The sequence below is a fragment of the Cydia fagiglandana genome, chromosome 11 (genome assembly GCF_963556715.1).
Source record: "Cydia fagiglandana chromosome 11, ilCydFagi1.1, whole genome shotgun sequence".
Taxonomy (NCBI): domain Eukaryota; kingdom Metazoa; phylum Arthropoda; class Insecta; order Lepidoptera; family Tortricidae; genus Cydia; species Cydia fagiglandana.
Window position 1 is genome coordinate 15,166,823 of NC_085942.1, and position 19,205 is coordinate 15,186,027.

At 36.4% G+C, this 19,205-nt stretch overlaps 1 protein-coding gene and 3 non-coding genes across 4 annotated transcripts in view; 3 read left to right on the top strand and 1 right to left on the bottom strand.

The window, feature by feature from the left end:
* LOC134669085 (uncharacterized) overlaps nt 1-1,105 on the bottom strand; it is a 37,387-nt gene extending 36,282 nt beyond the window's left edge. The window contains exon 1 of the mRNA XM_063526610.1: nt 558-1,105. Coding sequence (XP_063382680.1) covers nt 558-733 — 176 coding nt within the window. The 5' untranslated portion in view covers nt 734-1,105. The remainder of the gene's footprint in view (nt 1-557) is intronic.
* On the top strand, nt 466-537 carry Trnae-uuc (transfer RNA glutamic acid (anticodon UUC)). The gene has a single exon. It is a non-coding gene; the product is annotated as a tRNA-Glu (tRNA).
* Nucleotides 1,106-1,304: 199 nt separating the features above from the next.
* Nucleotides 1,305-1,378, top strand: Trnan-guu (transfer RNA asparagine (anticodon GUU)). Its single transcript has one exon. It is a non-coding gene; the product is annotated as a tRNA-Asn (tRNA).
* Nucleotides 1,379-15,955: 14,577 nt separating this feature from the next.
* Nucleotides 15,956-16,027, top strand: Trnag-ucc (transfer RNA glycine (anticodon UCC)). The gene has a single exon. It is a non-coding gene; the product is annotated as a tRNA-Gly (tRNA).
* The last annotated feature ends 3,178 nt before the right edge of the window (nt 16,028-19,205 follow it).

Sequence of the window (19,205 nt, forward strand, 5' to 3'; positions counted from 1 at the left end):
TTTATCAATAATTATGTAAATACTTACAGAAAAGATAATAAGTTTCTGTCAACATTTTAATTTAACACATACTTATTTGTAACTGTTAAACTTGGTACCGGATTATTGTAAAGTTTCAAAAAGTTAATATGGCGATTAGAAGTAGGTTGCAAGATTTTATTACAATGCCAATTGATTTTGTGTTAATATAGACTTTGATATAGACCAAAGAGAATAGAGTGTAATTAAATAAGTAAGTAGTTAAATTCTCTTTGATAATGATAATAATTGAAGGGATGTTTACAAAAACAACATAACTTGCTTAGAGCGGTTGACACTTTTTTAAGAACATTGTCAATCGTTTCAGGTGTCAACCAGTGTAGTCAGTTATGTTGTTTTTGTAAACATCTCTTTAATTATTATTAGTCATTTCTATATTAAACTAAGTCTTATAAACAGTTTCTTAATTTCGCATCATCTGTCATCTCCCGTATGGTCTAGTGGCTAGGATACCTGGCTTTCACCCAGGAGGCTCGGGTTCGATTCCCGGTACGGGAATAACTTTTTGCATTTTCTACCTGGCTATTAAAATAATCCGATGAGCGTAGACTTTCTCCTCCGACGTTCCCAAGATGAAAACGATGTCTGCAGAATCTTGGTCTTCGGAGAGTCGCTGTAGATCTCTTAGGAGACCTGGCAAGCCGGCCCTTTCCACCGACGCGGCACAACAAGTGCCCGGGACTCGATTAGCCATTTACACTTAAAAACACGAAACAACACTTAAACACTCTGTTATCACTTTAATGTTTATTAGACGGCTTGTTTTGATTACACGATAATTTAAATACCAACGAAAGCAATAATGTACACTATGTTTTTACAACCAAAACAAACGCGAGAACAACTTTATCACACAAAAACACTCTTTTAACCTCAAGGTCTTTGCTATTTAAACACAAAACATCACCAAGACACTTGTTTAATTCATTATTTCAACAATTAAACAAACAAAACCGATGTATTTACTAAATACGCTTTCGAATAAACTTAACTTGTCAACATAACCTCAAACGGGCGTTGAATCGAGTCATAATAAACACTGTTGAGCACTATAGCTTTCCAACAACAGGGATTTCGTCGCAAAATTGTATGAAGAATCTTGAACACAGTGTCTTTTGTGTGATCTTTATCGAATAGAAGTGAAGGGGCCATGAAAGCTCCAAACAGGTTTCTCAGGTAAGCGATTTAATGATATTGCTGTCTCAGTCATACGTTATTCTATGGTATCGGGCTTCTAGTTAGGTATTTCGCGCGCTCAGTCATCTGCCTCCGTGGCGCAATTGGTTAGCGCGTTCGGCTGTTAACCGAAAGGTTGGTGGTTCGAGCCCACCCGGGGGCGTTACTTTTGGTATTTTGTTTTTTGCAATATTTTTACAACAGTTTTTATTTTACCATTCGTAGTCATAATTTTTTTATGTATTCAGTGACTTCTCAGTGTTCAGCCATAACGTTCGATAGGTATTTCTTAAATCGATTATTTTTTGCTCTAAGGAGAATTTCGGATTCTTAGTCAAAAATGTGGTAACAGGAACCCCAAAAATCTGTAGACTTTATATCTACATAATACGCTATGGCCAATTAGCCATTAAGGCAAAACACCGTATTTATAAGCTAAGTAGCTAAGGTTTACTCGTGTAATGTCGAAAACAGTCGGATAATTCCGAAAAGAGACTTTTATTATGGTGGAATTTAGGGTACTTTTCTGATTTTCATCTGATTTCCGGAATTATCCGACATTCGGTATTACCCGAATACACCTTATGCATCTAATACAAGTGCTGTTCTGACGTTAATCTATATGTCAATGCCGCCGCCGTCAATATAGGTACGCTAAGATAAAACAGAGAGCCATTAGTCCGTCGTGCAGCTAGTTACCGGCCATGCGCACAAACAAACGTGTCGCGATCACTTGCGCAGGCGCGGGCGCGGAGCGATTTAGCGCAGTTACGAGATGATCCAGGTCCAGAAACAAGGATGGAATTATGTTTCAAAGAAAATAATTAAATATGTAATATGTAAAACAAGTAGTACTTAACACTAGAATCCCATAAGGTCCAATCTCCGTTTCTAATATTTAATTTCATTTAATAGAACCTTTCGTAGCCAATCTATACATATTGATATTAAGGTGGTTCTCCTTGCTCGATTTTCATACAACTTTCTTGGCACCCTAGCTCCTATTATATAGGGTTTCTTCACTTGTATATGTAATGTTTGGGTAGTATATATATTTCTGTCTTCGCAGAACGTAAAAAAATACTAGATTTTGATTAAAATTATTAAGAAAAAAGCCTTTGAATATTGGTAAAATTTTGCCTCATTGCTTGTTTGTGTGAGTGATGCTTATAGTATCGGTGTAATTCTAACATGGCGACTTCATTTGACAAGTAATCATTTTTAATTTGTCAAAGGTGTAACAGATGGCACTTCAAAACCGCAACACAGATTACCTGTGTATTTTGTTTCATTTTCACTCAATAGAGGGAGGTATATTTAATGCACAAAGCAGGTTACGAGTATACCTACTCATTTAAGAATCTCCTTTCTGATATAATTTCATTCCCAGATTTAATATAACTTAATAATTATTATGATTATTACACAATAAAATACATTTATATATTTATAGAAAGGTCAGTCCAAACAATCATTCGCGTTACGGTCGTCCACCGAAAACCCTTGTGAATTCTGCTTTCGTTTCGGTAGAAATATAAATGTTCTCTGGAATAGCCTATATTTATTGTAACAATGATTTTTAAACTAAAATACCTAGCTATATTTTTCTCAAAAATATATAGGTATGTGGAGAAAAATGTCATCTTCTTGTAAATAAACAAGATTCTATAATATCTTCTGCTTGTGCATAACAATAACATTAGTAGATGATATTTTTAGGGTTCCGTACCCAAAGGGTAAAACGGGACCCTATTACTAAGACTTCGCTGTCCGTCCGTCTGTCCGTCTGTCTGTCACCAGGCTGTATCTCACGAACCGTGATAGCTAGACAGTTGAAATTTTCACAGATGATGTATTTCTGTTGCCGCTATAACAACAAATACTAAAAACAGAATAAAATAAAGATTTAAACGGGGCGCCCATACAACAAACGTGATTTTTGACCAAAGTTAAGCAACGTCGGGAGTGGTCAGTACTTGGATGGGTGACCGTTTTTTTTTTGCTTTTTTTTTGTTTTTTTTTGCATTATGGTACGGAACCCTTCGTGCGCGAGTCCGACTCGCACTTGCCTGGTTTTTTTTCAAAAATGCTGCCTTTCACCCGAGTTAAAACACTCTACTTTTCATTTCGCATACGAGGAAAGTAAAATGCATGCGTTTTTTTAAATACATTTTTATAGTAGGTATTTTTGAGAGTAGGTATTTTCAATTAACAATTTGGCCAAAAGTAATTTATGGAATGGGGAGTCAAATATCAGAATGGAAATTGTATAACAAATCCATTTATACCCAAATTTCAATTGCTTATTGTAAAAAGAATAATAAAATCGTACTTGGAATTGGAACCTAAACTGCTCTAGTGCAGAAACGTATCATTTCCTGCAAACCTTTTACAACAACAATGACCCTCTTTCATATATTCGGTCAAATTGTGCTTTTTGAAAAACTAATTATAGCCAGCCTTTTATGAATGTAGTACGATACCTTAGGGTATGGTGCTTTACGCACACTAGCGTCCCTTCCCCTCCCCCTGACGCAACTCACCCTTTTTGCATGAAATATGTCCCGGTTCACAGTTTTTTACATTTTTTGAGGAAAGTATACATTTTAGGAAAAAAGTGTCAATGAAAGAAATAATCCTTAATAAATTCTTAATAAAAAAGGTCATATTCATTTTTTTTATATGATGCACCTAATTCATGTATTAGCTTGTCAAAATTCGAAATAACATAGTTTTTACTTAGGGTTCGAAACTCATTTATTATACACGGTGTAACATGGGGAAACCGAATAATTTTAACAGCGTATTCCTGATCACATTTAGAGACAAAAATGTCTATAAACTTTTTTGAAATTCGCCTAGTTTCAGAGTTAATACCAATAAAAAAAAAACAAGTTTCTATTGTTACATAGTTCAAAACGCCTTTTTGATGGCGATGTTGCTACTATGGGATTTAGTCTAAATATCCTTATTGATATGTCAAAAAGTGACAACTAACACTTTGCAAAAACTAAGTTTTACGAAAAAAAAACCATTTTAAGTGACAAGTTTACCAATAGCATTTAATTTTTATATACAAATTCATTCATAAAATTAAAAAAAAAACCAAACAAAATTTTTTTTTTTGGCGAAATTGACCTAAACACATATTACATCTTTTCCTTTTTTTTGACCTCATGTATACATTTTAGGATAAAAGTGTCAATGAAAGAAATAGTTCCTTATTAAATTCTTAGTAAAAAAGCTTATATTCATTTTATAACACTTATTATACAAGGTGTCCTCAAGAAATGCGAAAGATTTTATTTCTGAGGTCAAATTAAAAGAAGGAAAAAATGTTTCTATGAGTTTAGGTCAATTTCGCCGAAAACAATTTTTTTTATTGTTTTTAGGGTTCCGTACCTCAAAAGGAAAAAACGGAACCCTTATAGGATCACTCGTGCGTCTGTCTGTCTGTCCGTCTGTCACAGCCGATTTTCTCCGGAACTACTGGTAGGGTTGCCAGATCGAAAGGCGCTATTATCGGGAAATAATATAAATTTTTCGGGATTTTGGGACTTAAGTCGGGAAAAAAAATACATTCAAATTAAAGTAATTGTATTAAAAACAACGATATTTTACATTATTGGCACTACGTCAGCTCGCTCGCTCGACGACAGTTCGGAACTTGAAATTGTTGTTTTATAACGCGTAGCTGTTTTTCGGGACAGTTTACACTTTGTCGGGAATCGGGAACACATGCTAAAAATCGGGAGAATCCCGCCAAATCCCGACCATCTGGCAACCCTAACTACTGGACCAATCAAGTTGAAATCTGATACACATATGTAAGTTTGTAAACAAATGAATTTTAAACATGGGGCCACTTTTGGGGGGTAAATGAAAAGTTCAAAAATAAAAATGTTCAATCTATATCATGTTACATATGAAATGAAAGAGCTTATTGTAAGGATCTCAAATATATATTTTTTAGAATTTTCGAATAAACAGTTTAGAAGTTATTCAAGAAAATAGACAAAAAATGACTATTCCCCCCCCTTTATTTCCGAAACTACTGGGTTTAAAATTTTGAAAAAATACATAAAATAGGTCTATACCTATGACAGGAAAACCTATTAGAAATGTACAGTCAAGCGTGAGTCGGACTTAATTACAGTTTTTGATCCGACTCCTACGGATTTTTTAAAGATTTCACTCACGTTTCGCATAAATAATGTTTAGTTTTAAGTTTATAAAATACATATGTATGTTAGTCTGTAAGGTATTTGTAATATGGGCCTTGTTCCCTGAATTAAATATCTAAATAAATAAAATAAAAAATACATTGTTAAAAATTGTGTAATATACGGAACCCTTGGAACGCGAGTCCGACTCGCACTTGGCCGCTTTTTTTTTATTTTTTGAATACATATATGTATGTACATAAAAAGTAAATGTTATTGGTAAACTTGTCAGTTAACATGGATTTTTACTTTTTTAGGGTTCCGTAGCCAAATGGCAAAAAACGGAACCCTTATAGATTCGTCATGTCTGTCTGTCTGTCTGTCTGTCTGTCTGTCTGTCTGTCTGTCCGTCCGTATGTCACAGCCACTTTGTTCCGAAACTATAAGCACTATACTGTTGAAACTTGGTAAGTAGATGTATTCTGTGAACCGCATTAAGATTTTCATACAAAAATAGAAAAAAAAACAATAAATTTTTAGGGTTCCCCATACATAGAACTGAAACTCAAAAAAAATTTTTTCATCAAACCCATACGTGTGGGGTATCTATGGATAGGTCTTTAAAAATGATATTGAGGTTTCTAATATCATTTTCTTCTAAACTGAATAGTTTGCGCGAGAGACATTTCCAAAGTTGTAAAATGTGTGTCCCCCCCCCTGTAACTTCTAAAATAAGAGTATGATCAAACTAAAAAAAATATATGATGTACATTACCATACAAACTTCCACCGAAAATTGGTTTGAACAAGATTTGGTAAGTAGTTTTTTTTTAATACGTCACAAACCGTAAACCGCAATTTTATTGTGTTACTTGCTGTTACGGAACCCTTCATGGGCGAGTCCGACTCGCACTTGGCCGCTTTTTTTCGTAAAACATAGTTTTTGCAACGTGTTACTTAATTGTCACTTTTTGACATATCAATAACGATATTTAGACTAAATCCCATAGTAACAACATCGCCATCAAAAAGACGTTTTGAACTATGTAACAATAAAAACTTGTTTTATTTTTTTAAATTGGTATTAACTCTGAAACTAGCCGCATTACAAAAAAGTTTATAGGACATTTTTGTCTCTAAATATGATCAGGAATACGCTGTCTAAATTATTCGGTTTCCTCGTGTTACACCGTGTATAATAAATGAGTTTCGAATCCTAAGTAAAAACTATGTTATTTCGAATTTTAACAAGCTAATACATGAATATGGTGCATCATGTAAAAAAAATGAATATGACCTTTTTTTATTAAGAATTTATTAAGGATTATTTCTTTCATTGACACTTTTTTCCTAAAATATATACTTTCCTCAAAAAATGTAAAAAACTGTGATCCGGGACATATTTCATGCAAAAAGGGGGGGTTGTGTCAGGGGGAGGGGAAGGGACGCTAGTGTGCGTAAAGCACCATACCCTAAGGTATCATACTACATTCATAAAAGGCTGGCTATAATTAGTTTGTCTTCCCCATACATTAGAACACAATTTAACCGAATCAATAGCATGAGAAATGAAACGGATATTTCTTGTTTTCTTTGCATTAGCATTTTTCTCTCGATAATTTAATCAATTTGCAACATAAGTAGAAGAATCCTCCTATATCCATAAATATCAAAATATAAAAGGACATACATTTTCAGAAGATTTCCCCGTGCGACGTTGCCAATTGGTTTAAAGTACAACATGCTCGCAACGTTTGAATGTCAATAAGTCGACAATGAAAAATTATATTTCAAATCAATTCAAACTTGATATTTTTGACAGTAATGGGTTACTTAAATAAGAAGGCATTTTTCGCCCGGGTTTGCTATGGTCAAATGGTCTAGTGGCTTTTAGCTATAGAGTATAAGTCTAACAAGTTGAACAGCATGACAGGGTTCAAACCACGAACAAAGACTCATTTCTTTTTGTATTTATTTATTTATTTTATTTCATCTTTTTGGTAATTTTATATGCCTTACTTTAAAAGTTATTTTAAGTAAATGTGTTGTATTTGATTATTTCATGTAGGTATATCATTTCAATAAAATTTTGGAAACTTTTATTTTATACCTGGTCAAGCAAATCTTGTCAGTAAAAAAAGGCGCGAAATCCAAATGTTCTATGAACGATATCCCTTCGCGCTTACATTTTTCAAATTTGCCGCCCTTTTCTACTGACAAGATCTGCTTGACCAGCTATACTTCGTCGATAGTTGACTTCTTATGTACCTATTCTGCGATCCTAATTAGCCTCATGCATGACTTTTTTTTAATTATTTTAATCTTTATTTATATCCTTTGAAAACCGGAAAATAAAAATACTTTTATAAATCTTCCCATAATATTATTAAAAAATAATTAAAATATTGAAAATATTTTACTCACGTAAGTTTAGTTTCGAAGAATAACATACGCTTAAAAGAATTCAAAAGAGAATGCTAAAATTATAAAATAAAAAAAAACTGGCATTGTCGGGGTTTGAACCATGTATCTTAGCTACAATCTGATTTTTTTCAAAATAGAGGCTACGGGTGCCACGAGCACATGACAGTTGATGGTCGAAAACATTAGTTGCTTCTGAATGCGTTGTAATTCTTAATCGTTGCTCAAACAAGAATTTATTATTTAATTTCCAATCTTTTTTCAACAATAAACATTTCATCCGCTGCGCCCTCTAGGTTACTTTACTGTAACATTACGAATCTGCTGACATTTGACACTGACTTTAAGGTGACTTTAAGTACGTAAGTGTGCGTGAATGCAAGAAATTGCAATATTTTGCAGTTGGATTCCGGTAATAACGAAATGAGACAATGTTGAGTTGAACATGTCTCGATTTGGATGTAGTATTTTCTATAGTTTTCGCACATATCAACACATCTTATGAAACTTTGTATTTTGGGAGAAATAGTGAAAATCCACAATTCGTGCACAGTGACGCCATCTTTTGGCTGATAATCGGCATCCCATCCCTAGACATCCACCTTAATGATAAATGTTATGCCTCTTACAGTATCACTGGTAAAATATAGGTACACGTACCTATCTATAATGTACAACGTACCTAACCTAAAAAGCAAGGTAATTAAGTACCTAGGTACTTTAAAAAGTGAAGTAACTGATTAGGCGTCTTGGCCCCGGTAGCCAACGAGTCAATCGCTTACGCTCCGTAGCGATCGAAATGCAACTGTTACCGTCGCACTAATATGGAAGAGTGATAGAGAGACACAAAGCGATTCGATCGCGAAGCGATAGCGATTGTCACCTTGGCTAGGCCGCCAGAGAAGAATGATTTTCGATAATTTGATATTTTCATCTAGGTACATTCTACGATTAGGTACATAATAGTTACAAAAGACAGTGAATCAAATTAAAACTGATTTTTATTTTTTGGTTTTGGGATCTTTTTGATCATTTGACCAACAAAATCCATACTGCTGCCACGAAGCAAAAAAAAAAGAAACAAATTCAACCGATTAATTAATTAATAACGCCACAACTACATTTAAATTTTGTTGTTAAACGTTGCATGAATATTTAAGCGTGTTTGCTGACAATCAAACACCAACCCAAATATAGACAGCGTCACAAAGTATAGATTGTTGTAACAGAGCTGCCGAAAATTCCATTATGTCTCCGAACGTCGGATTCTATACGTTACATTTGTGACATTTGGCACATTTGAAGCACATTGTCACAGGCCACATAGCTGACACGATACGCCGGCTTCCTACTGCAACGGAAGTGCATGGCAGCTAGGAAATTACGAGCCGAAAGCTGACAGTAACGTGAAATGTTTCGAATGTTATCCATATTGGACAATGTTTGACGTTCGTGACCAGTTTTACGACACATTTACACTCGAATTTGTGAATATGTTTGTACCTAATAATTTTGGAACTAATTTTACAGAGTCCCCTTAATTGGACGTAGTTACGCGAAAACGTTCCAACCCACAAGTCACTCGAAAATGAGTTACCATAACCAGGGTACTATTTTTGACATATTACATCATGTGCACACAAAGATGCTAGTATTTTTAGGTTAGTTTCATCAATAAAGTTTGACCCAAATGTTCCAACCCACCATTATACCAAGGACGTGTACTCAAAATAAAGTAAAAACATTACATGCATACTGAAACATATTGTTAAAAACTCCTTATAGAATAACATATCGTTATAATGTTCCACTTGTCTTGAAACATTATACTAAATTCATAAAACGCACATTTAATTTTTTCTTAAATGATCCATGTATGTTGGAACGTTTTTGCAAAATCTTTATACATTTTTTATTTCTGCAAAAATGTTCCATGTAATTTGAAACCTATTAGATTAATCCATACTGTTTTTTTAAGCTGCGAAGACTGTTCTAAATAAATTGGAACATTTTATTATAATATATTATTTTCTAATTTTTTGCTATAAACGATCCACGTATACTTGATCCATTTTTGCTATTAAATATGTTCGAGAGAAAAGAATTTTTTTTACCAAAATAAATAACTATGGTATATTTAAGTTTATGTATTTAGTCAAAACAATCAATGGACTATTTACAATAAAGGTGGCAACATTATTACTCTTTGCTCCCGTAAAATGACAGCACCAACGAAACGCACATGTGAAACGAAACGCCGCCGCGGACCTACCTGTCATTAAATGTCACGTAGCTGGTTTGTTAGCGCACAACGTTGTATGGGGACCTTGCACTTTGTGACTATGCGCTGAAACTTGGCACAGTTGATTCTTAGCTGGTCTTGAGCAGATACAGACCGGGGAGACATCGAGAGCCACCTCTCAATTAGTGGGGGGGGGAAGTACAACACTGCCGCGCTTCACTTGGAGCTGCATTTCTCTAAAACTATACCTATTAGGGCATGTAATATATTATTTTCGGATAAATTTAGGACAAGGAATCTATTTTTAGAACAAAAAATGCCCTTTCGAACAAAAAAGTGAGTAAAGTAGAAAAGACTAAATAACGTATTTTACATTTTTTTATAATTAAAATTTTTTTTAAAAAGAGTAGCAGGAATCTGAAAAAAAAATATGCCGATGTGCCGCCGACATATTTATGAATATGGAATTCTTAGAGATTTTTGATTAAAATAACTCATTTTTAGGGTTCCGTAGCCAAATGGCAAAAAACGGAACCCTTATAGATTCGTCATGTCTGTCTGTCTGTCTGTCTGTCTGTCTGTCTGTCTGTCCGTCCGTATGTCACAGCCACTTTGTTCCGAAACTATAAGCACTATACTGTTGAAACTTGGTAAGTAGATGTATTCTGTGAACCGCATTAAGATTTTCATACAAAAATAGAAAAAAAACAATAAATTTTTAGGGTTCCCCATACATAGAACTGAAACTCAAAAATTTTTTTTTCATCAAACCCATACGTGTGGGGTATCTATGGATAGGTCTTCAAAAATGACATTGAGGTTTCTAAAATCATTTTCTTCTAAACTGAATAGTTTGCGCGAGAGACACTTCCAAAGTGGTAAAATGTGTGTCCCCCCCCCCCCTGTAACTTCTAAAATAAGAGTATGATAAAACTAAAAAAAATATATGATGTACATTACCATGCAAACTTCCACCGAAAATTGGTTTGAACAAGATTTGGTAAGTAGTTTTTTTTAATACGTCATAAACCGTAAACCGCAATTTTATTATGTTACTTGCTGTTACGGAACCCTTCATGGGCGAGTCCGACTCGCACTTGGCCGCTTTTAGTTACTTTGTCAAATTCGATCTCGTCGAGATATTAATCTCGATCTCGAAAGTGTGACTCTCGAGATCTCGAAACACCCAACCTCAAAAAAAAACAAAAAATTAAAATATTATACCCAATCTCTATTCGGATATTTCGTGCGAGATTTCGAATCGCCAATCTTGTACCTAAAGAATTTTGTAAACCCATGACCATGCAATAAAATAAATTTCATATCAATTTCAATTTTGAAATATTAGAATCAAAAAGTTCAAAATAGATTTTATAGGTACATAACTTCAAAAATGTGTTCCCTCTCAACCCAAAACCCCTTGTCTCTCAGGATGATCTAGATATTTTCACACAAGACGGTTTATCGATAACTTCTTACATCACTAGATTCTTCTTCCTCGCGTTATCCCGGCATTTCGCCACGGCTCATGAGAACCTGGGGTCCACTTGACAACCAATCCCATGATTTGACGTAGGAACTAGTTTTTAAGTAAGCGACTGCCATCTGACCTTCTAACCCAGAGGATAAACTAGGCCTTATTGGGATTAGTCCGGTTTCCTCACGATGTTTTCCTTCACCGAAAAGAGACTGGTAAATATCAAATGATATTTCGTACATAAGTTCCGATAAACTCATTGGTACGAACCGGGGTTTGAACCCGCGACCTCCAGATTGCAAGTCGCACGCTCTCACCGCTAGGCCACCAGCGCTTCTTACATCACTAGATTATCGACATTAAATGTCGACGATTGCCCATCACTTTTCTGTCTGTGTACTTATTTAGAAACTTGACTCCGCCCTTAAAATTAGTGCGATAAGTACAACTGCAGCACAGGCGAAACATACTTACTTACTTACTTACTGCCGTGGCGCAGTGACCCGAAGTGGATCTTGGCCTCTGACACTAAGGAACGCCATGCTTCTCTGTCATGCGCCGTTTCTGTCCAATCGACGGCACCGAGCTCGTTCAGATCTTTCACGACCTCATCGCTCCAGCGATACCTAGGACGCCCAACCGGTCGTCGACCCTCCGGACGGCCCGAGTACGCTCTCCAAACCGCTCGATCTTCACCCATACGGACCACGTGCCCGAGCCATCGGAGTCTTGAGGCTTTCGTTTCTCCGACTATATTGGGCTCGGCCACTAGATCTTCGATTTCCTGGTTCCTGCGTAGGTATCCTCCATGAGCCATCTTCTCCGCGAGTGGGTCCAAGTATCTTCTGGTAGATCCTTCGTTCAGCCACCAGCAGTGCGTATTCCTCTCTTTGTGTTAGGGTTCCAGGCTTCGCATCCGTACATCAAGATCGGTCTGATTATAGTCTTGTATATACGGAGTTTCGTCTTTCTGGTCATTAGCCTGGACACCAACACTTTAAGAAGAGCAGCTGTGCACCGGAGCGCGTTCTGAATTCGGGTTTGGATCTCCTCTTCCCTCCGATTGCTGTCTGTGACGATACACCCAAGATATTTAAATTTCTCTACACCTTTGTAAGAGGTTTGTCCTATAGTGAGATCTTTCCTACGAATAGAGTTATTTCTGTATCGCTTCATATGAAGGTACTCAGTTTTCTCCCGACTAATTCATAGGTCAACCTTCACTGCCTCTTCCTCAACGAGCAAAATGACGGTGAAAACGGGAGTCGGCCTAACAGACCAGTTTGATGTCGGTACGGGTCTCAAGCAAGGAGATGCTCTCTCTCCCATACTTTTCAACTTGGTGCTCGAATATGTCACCAAGAAAGTTATAGCCTCTGGTGGCGGAGTAGAGTTGAACGGTAGCCACCGAATTATTGGGTATGCAGACGACCTAGCCCTCCTGGGGGAAAACGAGGCGGATGTCCGTAGGGCTGCTCAGAGCCTAGAGGACAGGCGAAACATCCTGCGTAAAAATCTCAAAAATCGAGGTTTCGTACTCGACTGTTTCCTCCTCCAAAACTTAACCAATCAAACTTAAATAACCAAAAAGAAGAAAACAATGTTATATGCTTTAGGTCAATTTAAATTCATTACATACACTTAAATTCGTTTTGGAACGTTTATGCATAATTGCTATTTAACAAGTTTCATACAAAATTAAATTTAGCGAAAACGTTTCAAACTCGTTTTACCTATTTATATGCCCCTTGTATTATGTATTTACAAAAAATATGCATATCATTCAATAACCAGTTTGGCATTCCACAGTAAAACCAATAGTATTTGCCTGAAATAATTACAGGGAAAAAGTGTACCGCTAAAACACAAAATTGCGTTTATCTCAAAATGGGGTCGCTGTGGGTTGGAACGTTTTCGCGTAACTACGTCCAATTGTCAAAAACCTCATATATTAGGCACGCCATTAGGTACCATCGGCTATCTTTTGCATTTTTTTCGAACCTAAATCTTTAGGCCCCTTGAGTCCCACCGAGGCTTGATATATTATGATTTACGGATATACCGCACTGAGAGAAAAGTACAACAAAAACACACTTAGAATTACAAAAATAAACTTAATCCGGGGACAAGGAGAGTTAACTAATAGGTACAAATTGACTTTTGCAATTTCTATTAGTTCTTGCAATTTTTATTATCTGTTTGTTGAAATTATATTTGGGATTACTGAGCTGTTTGTAGAAATAAATAAACTTTACAGAAATAGTGAGACGTCCATAATTATTTATTACTAAAACTTCATTTTTTCCCCCAGTACAGAACTGTTTTTTAATTCCTGGTGATGATTTTTCTCTCAGTGCGCAATGTATCGAAAATCGCATGCAAGTTTAAAATGGGGCTTACTTAATAGTCATACCTACTTACGTAGGATTTCAAGCTTTAGATACATTTGAGTGCCTGCCTCTATATCACAACATTTACAACCCTTAAAGTTTAAATGAGCCCTTGTATTAGCTTCATATATTACCGTTGCAACGCATATTGCTCGTCAAGTATGATAGGAAACAGTTCATAATCCCAGCAAAGACAAGTGCACTCATCTTAACCAATCCCTTTGTAGCCACAACCGTCAGATCATCAGACGACATCAACAATTCAACAATGCTCACATAACCTTTACAAAAACTTGCCCTAAAACTCTCAAACGCATCAAAGCTAATTTATGAAACTAGCAATGACACTAGAGCGTCTTAACCCTCCGCGAGACAATGGGAGGAACGGGGAGCAATTCCCCCCTCTTTTCCTCCCGTGAAGGGGGTGAAGTGCTGCTGTAATCAGGGCTAATAGAAGCGCGTGTGCTTTGATCTGCGTGTCAAAGGGAAGTAGTCGCCAAGGCGGTTAGAATTGGCAGAAATATTACGGTTTTAAAAGTGGAAGTTAAATTAGGTTGAGGTGTGGTTGACGAGTTTAATTGGGGCGAGTGATCTTTGCAATTTGTACTTTTGGGGGTTTAAAACGTAAACACTGTTAAGTAAACGAAAGCAAGTCAACACAGCCATAATAATGTTGTCATCATAAAATCATAATCAGTCTGAGAATATCTACGCAAAAATCAATCTACCTACTGGCATAGATAAAGTTGTTTTGGAAGTACTTCTACTGTCGTATGCTGCAATATGCTGCACACCTCGCAAACCACTCCACCATTTTGAAAATATTTAATAACTGGTTCGTCAAAAAATCTAAACCGGTCACTAAATTTCACGAGAACCGGCCGAGAACATCCGAACATAGATCGGAAATAATTTTTGTCCTATCTGAAAGGGATCGCTCTCGCTCGGTCAGTTACCGTTATTATTTTCTTTTTTTTCATCTTAGGTATGTGTAAATTATTCTTCTCAAAAGTGTCAACCGCAAGTCGCGTCTAACCCTCCCTAGCGCACAAGGTGCATGAGCGCGGCGCAATTGTCTCGTTGCGTTAATTGATTCTTTTGTGGCCCGATCGGGCAGCGGCAGGGTTAATTGGTTCTCGGTGCTTCTTGAGGCCCATTGTCGCATTGTGGTCTTCGTTTTATTATAATTTTGTGTGAGGGCGCGTTGATTTGACAGCGAGTGGGGGAAATAATAAGTATTTTTGTGGAAAATGCATTAATTTGCACTCTGGTCTTATTCGTGGAGAATGCTCCCCTGTTTATAAACATGTTCAGCGGTAGTGAGCTTGATCAAGTTTAATTATAGATCCCAATATTTGTAATAATTACGTGTGTTCAGAGGTCGCGGTAACACTAACAAGCACTTAAATGAGAATAATTAATTTACTTCGAGCTACGTCATTTATATTAAGTTGTTTTAGTTGTTAATGTATTTTAAATAATCCGTAAGGTATATAGGTACGATTCTGGTAATTTTAGAGCTTTTTAAGACACCGCTCAGTCATCAAAGTACCTAACCTAACATAATATGTGACGTCCCACGGATAAAGGTACCTTATGGCGATTGGCGCTTACGCTATTATTAACGCCGCTCCAATATTATTGCGGCGCAATGTGACGTAAGCGCTAGCCGCCATAAGGTACCTTTTGCCGTAGAACGTCACATATTTCTCAGACTCTCCTTCCCCCTTCTACGTAAAATTTTACCCAGTTTTCTGATATCTTACAATAACTATTAGGTACTGTGTCTAAAAATCCTGTTTTAATAATTTAAGACAATTTTTTTTTCTATTATTGTACCTAGGAAATATGTCGTGAGTTCGTGACGGTTGCTTAATTAAAATACAACATCATCAGTAATTTCTTATATCATGAATTCATTATCACGTTTGATGTCAATGAACTTATCCAAGGTTGGTGAATGGTGAAGATAATCATAGGATTTTGTTCATTCCTTTCCTTATTTGCTAAACCAACATGATGGCAAATTTCGCCGCGCCAGTCAGGTGCGTTGGTGGTGTAATGGTCAGCATAGTTGCCTTCCAAGCAGTTGATCCGGGTTCGATTCCCGGCCAACGCACATTTTTTGCTTTTTTTTGTTGATGTTTTGCTAAGATTTTATGTACTTTTTGAATAAAGCCTAGTTTAAAGGCAATTTAAGAAGAAAAAATAGGCATTTAAGTAGACAGACGAGCGTCTAGAATGTCGAAAAAGTGCAAAAACTTGAAAAGTAATTTTGAGGCGTTCTATAATATTTACTCTGGCAGGGATTTCATTTCCGATGAAATGTTGACATTGTGTCCGTCCCGTCACCCGGAGACATCTTATCGGGGAAATCGTCTTGCAGGGGCGCGTTTCGACAATGTCTACTGAACGTTCGTGACATCGCCATTGTGACTTGCCACAAAGCAAAAATCACGTGGCTATTGATAAGGTTATCATGACATTGGTCAGCAAATTTATCAATTAGTTATCAATTACACGTCAACCTTGACTGCTAAATTCTTTTGCATAGCAAAAGTAAGTTAACTACTTATTTCTCTATGCTTAGGTACATTCTGTCTATGATAAATATCCAGATATCAAACTTTGATCAGGACCGACCGAGTTGTTAAAGCATTAAAATAAAATAATATGTTTATTTATTTATATAAACTTAAATTAACTAACTTAATTTATGTTTCTACCGTAAATATCGATATCGATTATTGTAGGAAGTAAAACCCGCATTATGGTCACCCTATTTCGCGTCCCCACGTTGACACGTCTGCAATTAAGCTCAAATTGCGCGGAATCCTGCCTGTTTGCCAGCAGCGCCGGAAATTGTCTACTGTCAATATTAGGGCTGACTGTACCCCAACTATAGATTACCTGCCACAAGTTACCGCAATAGAAGTTTTTGCCTGTGGAAAGTGAATTTTATTTATTTATTTATTTAAACTTTATTGCACAAAAGAAAACTTATCGTACAAAAGGCGGACTTAATGCCGAAAGCAATTTTGCGAATTTTGTGATTTATGCGAATTTTGTTGGGAATATAAACGCGCCGAGCGGATTAGCAAAGCAATTTTTTTTTACCAATTTAAAAATGAATGCCGCTCTGCCATTGTATCGATCGATTAGTGTGTTCATGTGTTGACTGTGTCGTATCTAAATGTGTTGATTACTGTCCCAACTAGCACAACAGCTATTGAATGGTAACTGCTCAATATGAATATAAATTTGTTGCATGGATTTTCCTTTAAACAATATTAATTTGAATCTGTTTAGCAATGGCTATGCGTGGAGTGGAGGGCATAGAATGCAGGTAGAAGGCCGTTCGTTCATCGCGATACAGGTTTTACTCTGCTTATTATGGTTTTAGCGATAAACATGAGGCGAGTCGTTTTATACATATACTCTATCTATAGAGATGTATTCTATGACCCTTACACAACTACTTACTCTCCTAGCAGTTTGACTGGAACTCTGAGGACCATACATTAGGGTGCAAAATTCAGGAAGTTCCTTCTCGAGGGTGCAATACGAATTGGCAGTAGTTTTCTCGGTCTTATAATTGTGTATGATGGTCCTGTAGTTTGGGGGGTAGACAAATATTATGTGTAATGGTGTGTGCTCAATCAACTAATACAACATTCGGACCGGCAGAGATAACATTTAAGCCGTCTTATGTGAAGTTGGTAAACATATAAACGGTTTTAAGTGGTTTAGGGTGAGCATCCAATCGTGATGTGACCGTAATGAAAACGAGCAACTAGTTGATTTTACGGGACTTTTTTCATTGATTTTTGCATTCTGTTAGGTACTATTAATTAGTATCTGATTAAAACAGGTAAGTAAGTAGGTAAGGTACCCACGCTTAATATTTAGCAGGTAGAGTCTGTGCATAGGTACAGTCGACGTCAAATATACATATGTTTACACTTTTGCACCTTCATCATCATCATCTCAGCCATAAGACGTCCACTGCTGAACATAGGCCTCCCCCTTTTGCACCTTACTCCTTTGAAGTAAGGCGATAAATATAAAAATATCATTGACTGCACCTAGGTAGAAAAGAGAAGAGTCGTAGAATGTATCCTGGGTTCCCTTATATTCCACGGTTCTTCTCTTTCCGCACATACTTAGATGGATTTTATTAGCCAAGGGCATCAAGGTGTGAATGTCACCCATTTCAGATCAGATATTTAGTAACTAATTCTGAGACTGACATGGAACTTACACCTTTTCACCTTTTAGCATTATTTTTATTTCGAGGATAAATACGTAAAAAAAAGCTTTAAGCAGAAAGATAGCGAAATTAATAATATTGCGGGTATCGTCTTGGGTCGTCCCATTCGTTTTTCGTCAAGTTCTTAAATTAGTCCTATTCTGCTTTCGTCACCCATTCTACATTAGTCACAAAGTCACAATCGTCGGTGGCTTTCAATGTAGAATGAGTGACGAAAGCAGAATAGGACTAATTTAAGAACTTGACGAAAAACGAATGGGACGACCCAAGACGATACCATTGCGCAAAGATAGGTACTTATAGTAAAATCATCAATCCATCATCTTTCTGGAGTTATCCTTGCTTTTTGCCGCAGCTCATGGGAGCCTGGGACAGCTCAGAAACTAATCCCAAGAATTGGCATAAAATCGTAAAAGTGTGGCAAAATGTTCCTCCATGTTTTCCGTCTTTCTCAGAAATTGAATTTCAAACGTTCGTAAAATAATTTAAGCCGTCTTAAGGGACACCAATTAGCAAAACGATGTGAATAGCCTGTGACATTTGTTTCAAGCGAAGGCAATATTATAAAGGGTTAATTTTCACCCCCAGGACCGGTCCCTTTGTCAGGCCAAAGGGCAAGCGCGCCATTTTACACAATTAGCCGCTCGTAAATATTTTAGACATTGATATGTTTTGGCTTTTATAATTATATTATAGTCTGTCAAACAAATTGAACCTTGTCACTGAAGCAGTAAAGGGGCCCACTGATTAACAGTCCGCCGGACGGTATCAGCCTGTCAGTTGTTCGGAACTGTCACAATTTTGTTCTAACTGACAGGCCGATACCGTCCGGCGGACTGTTAATCAGTGGGCCCCTTAAGTGAGATAATTTTATTTTGGTGTCACTTTGGGTCTAAAACTTGGCTTTATAAATCCCTAACCCTATTATGCTAAATAGGTAATTATTTTTTTGATGTAGTACTTACGATATTTTTGTGACAGTACCTACTTATAAATTACTTATTTTATTTAATGAACATAGGTAGGT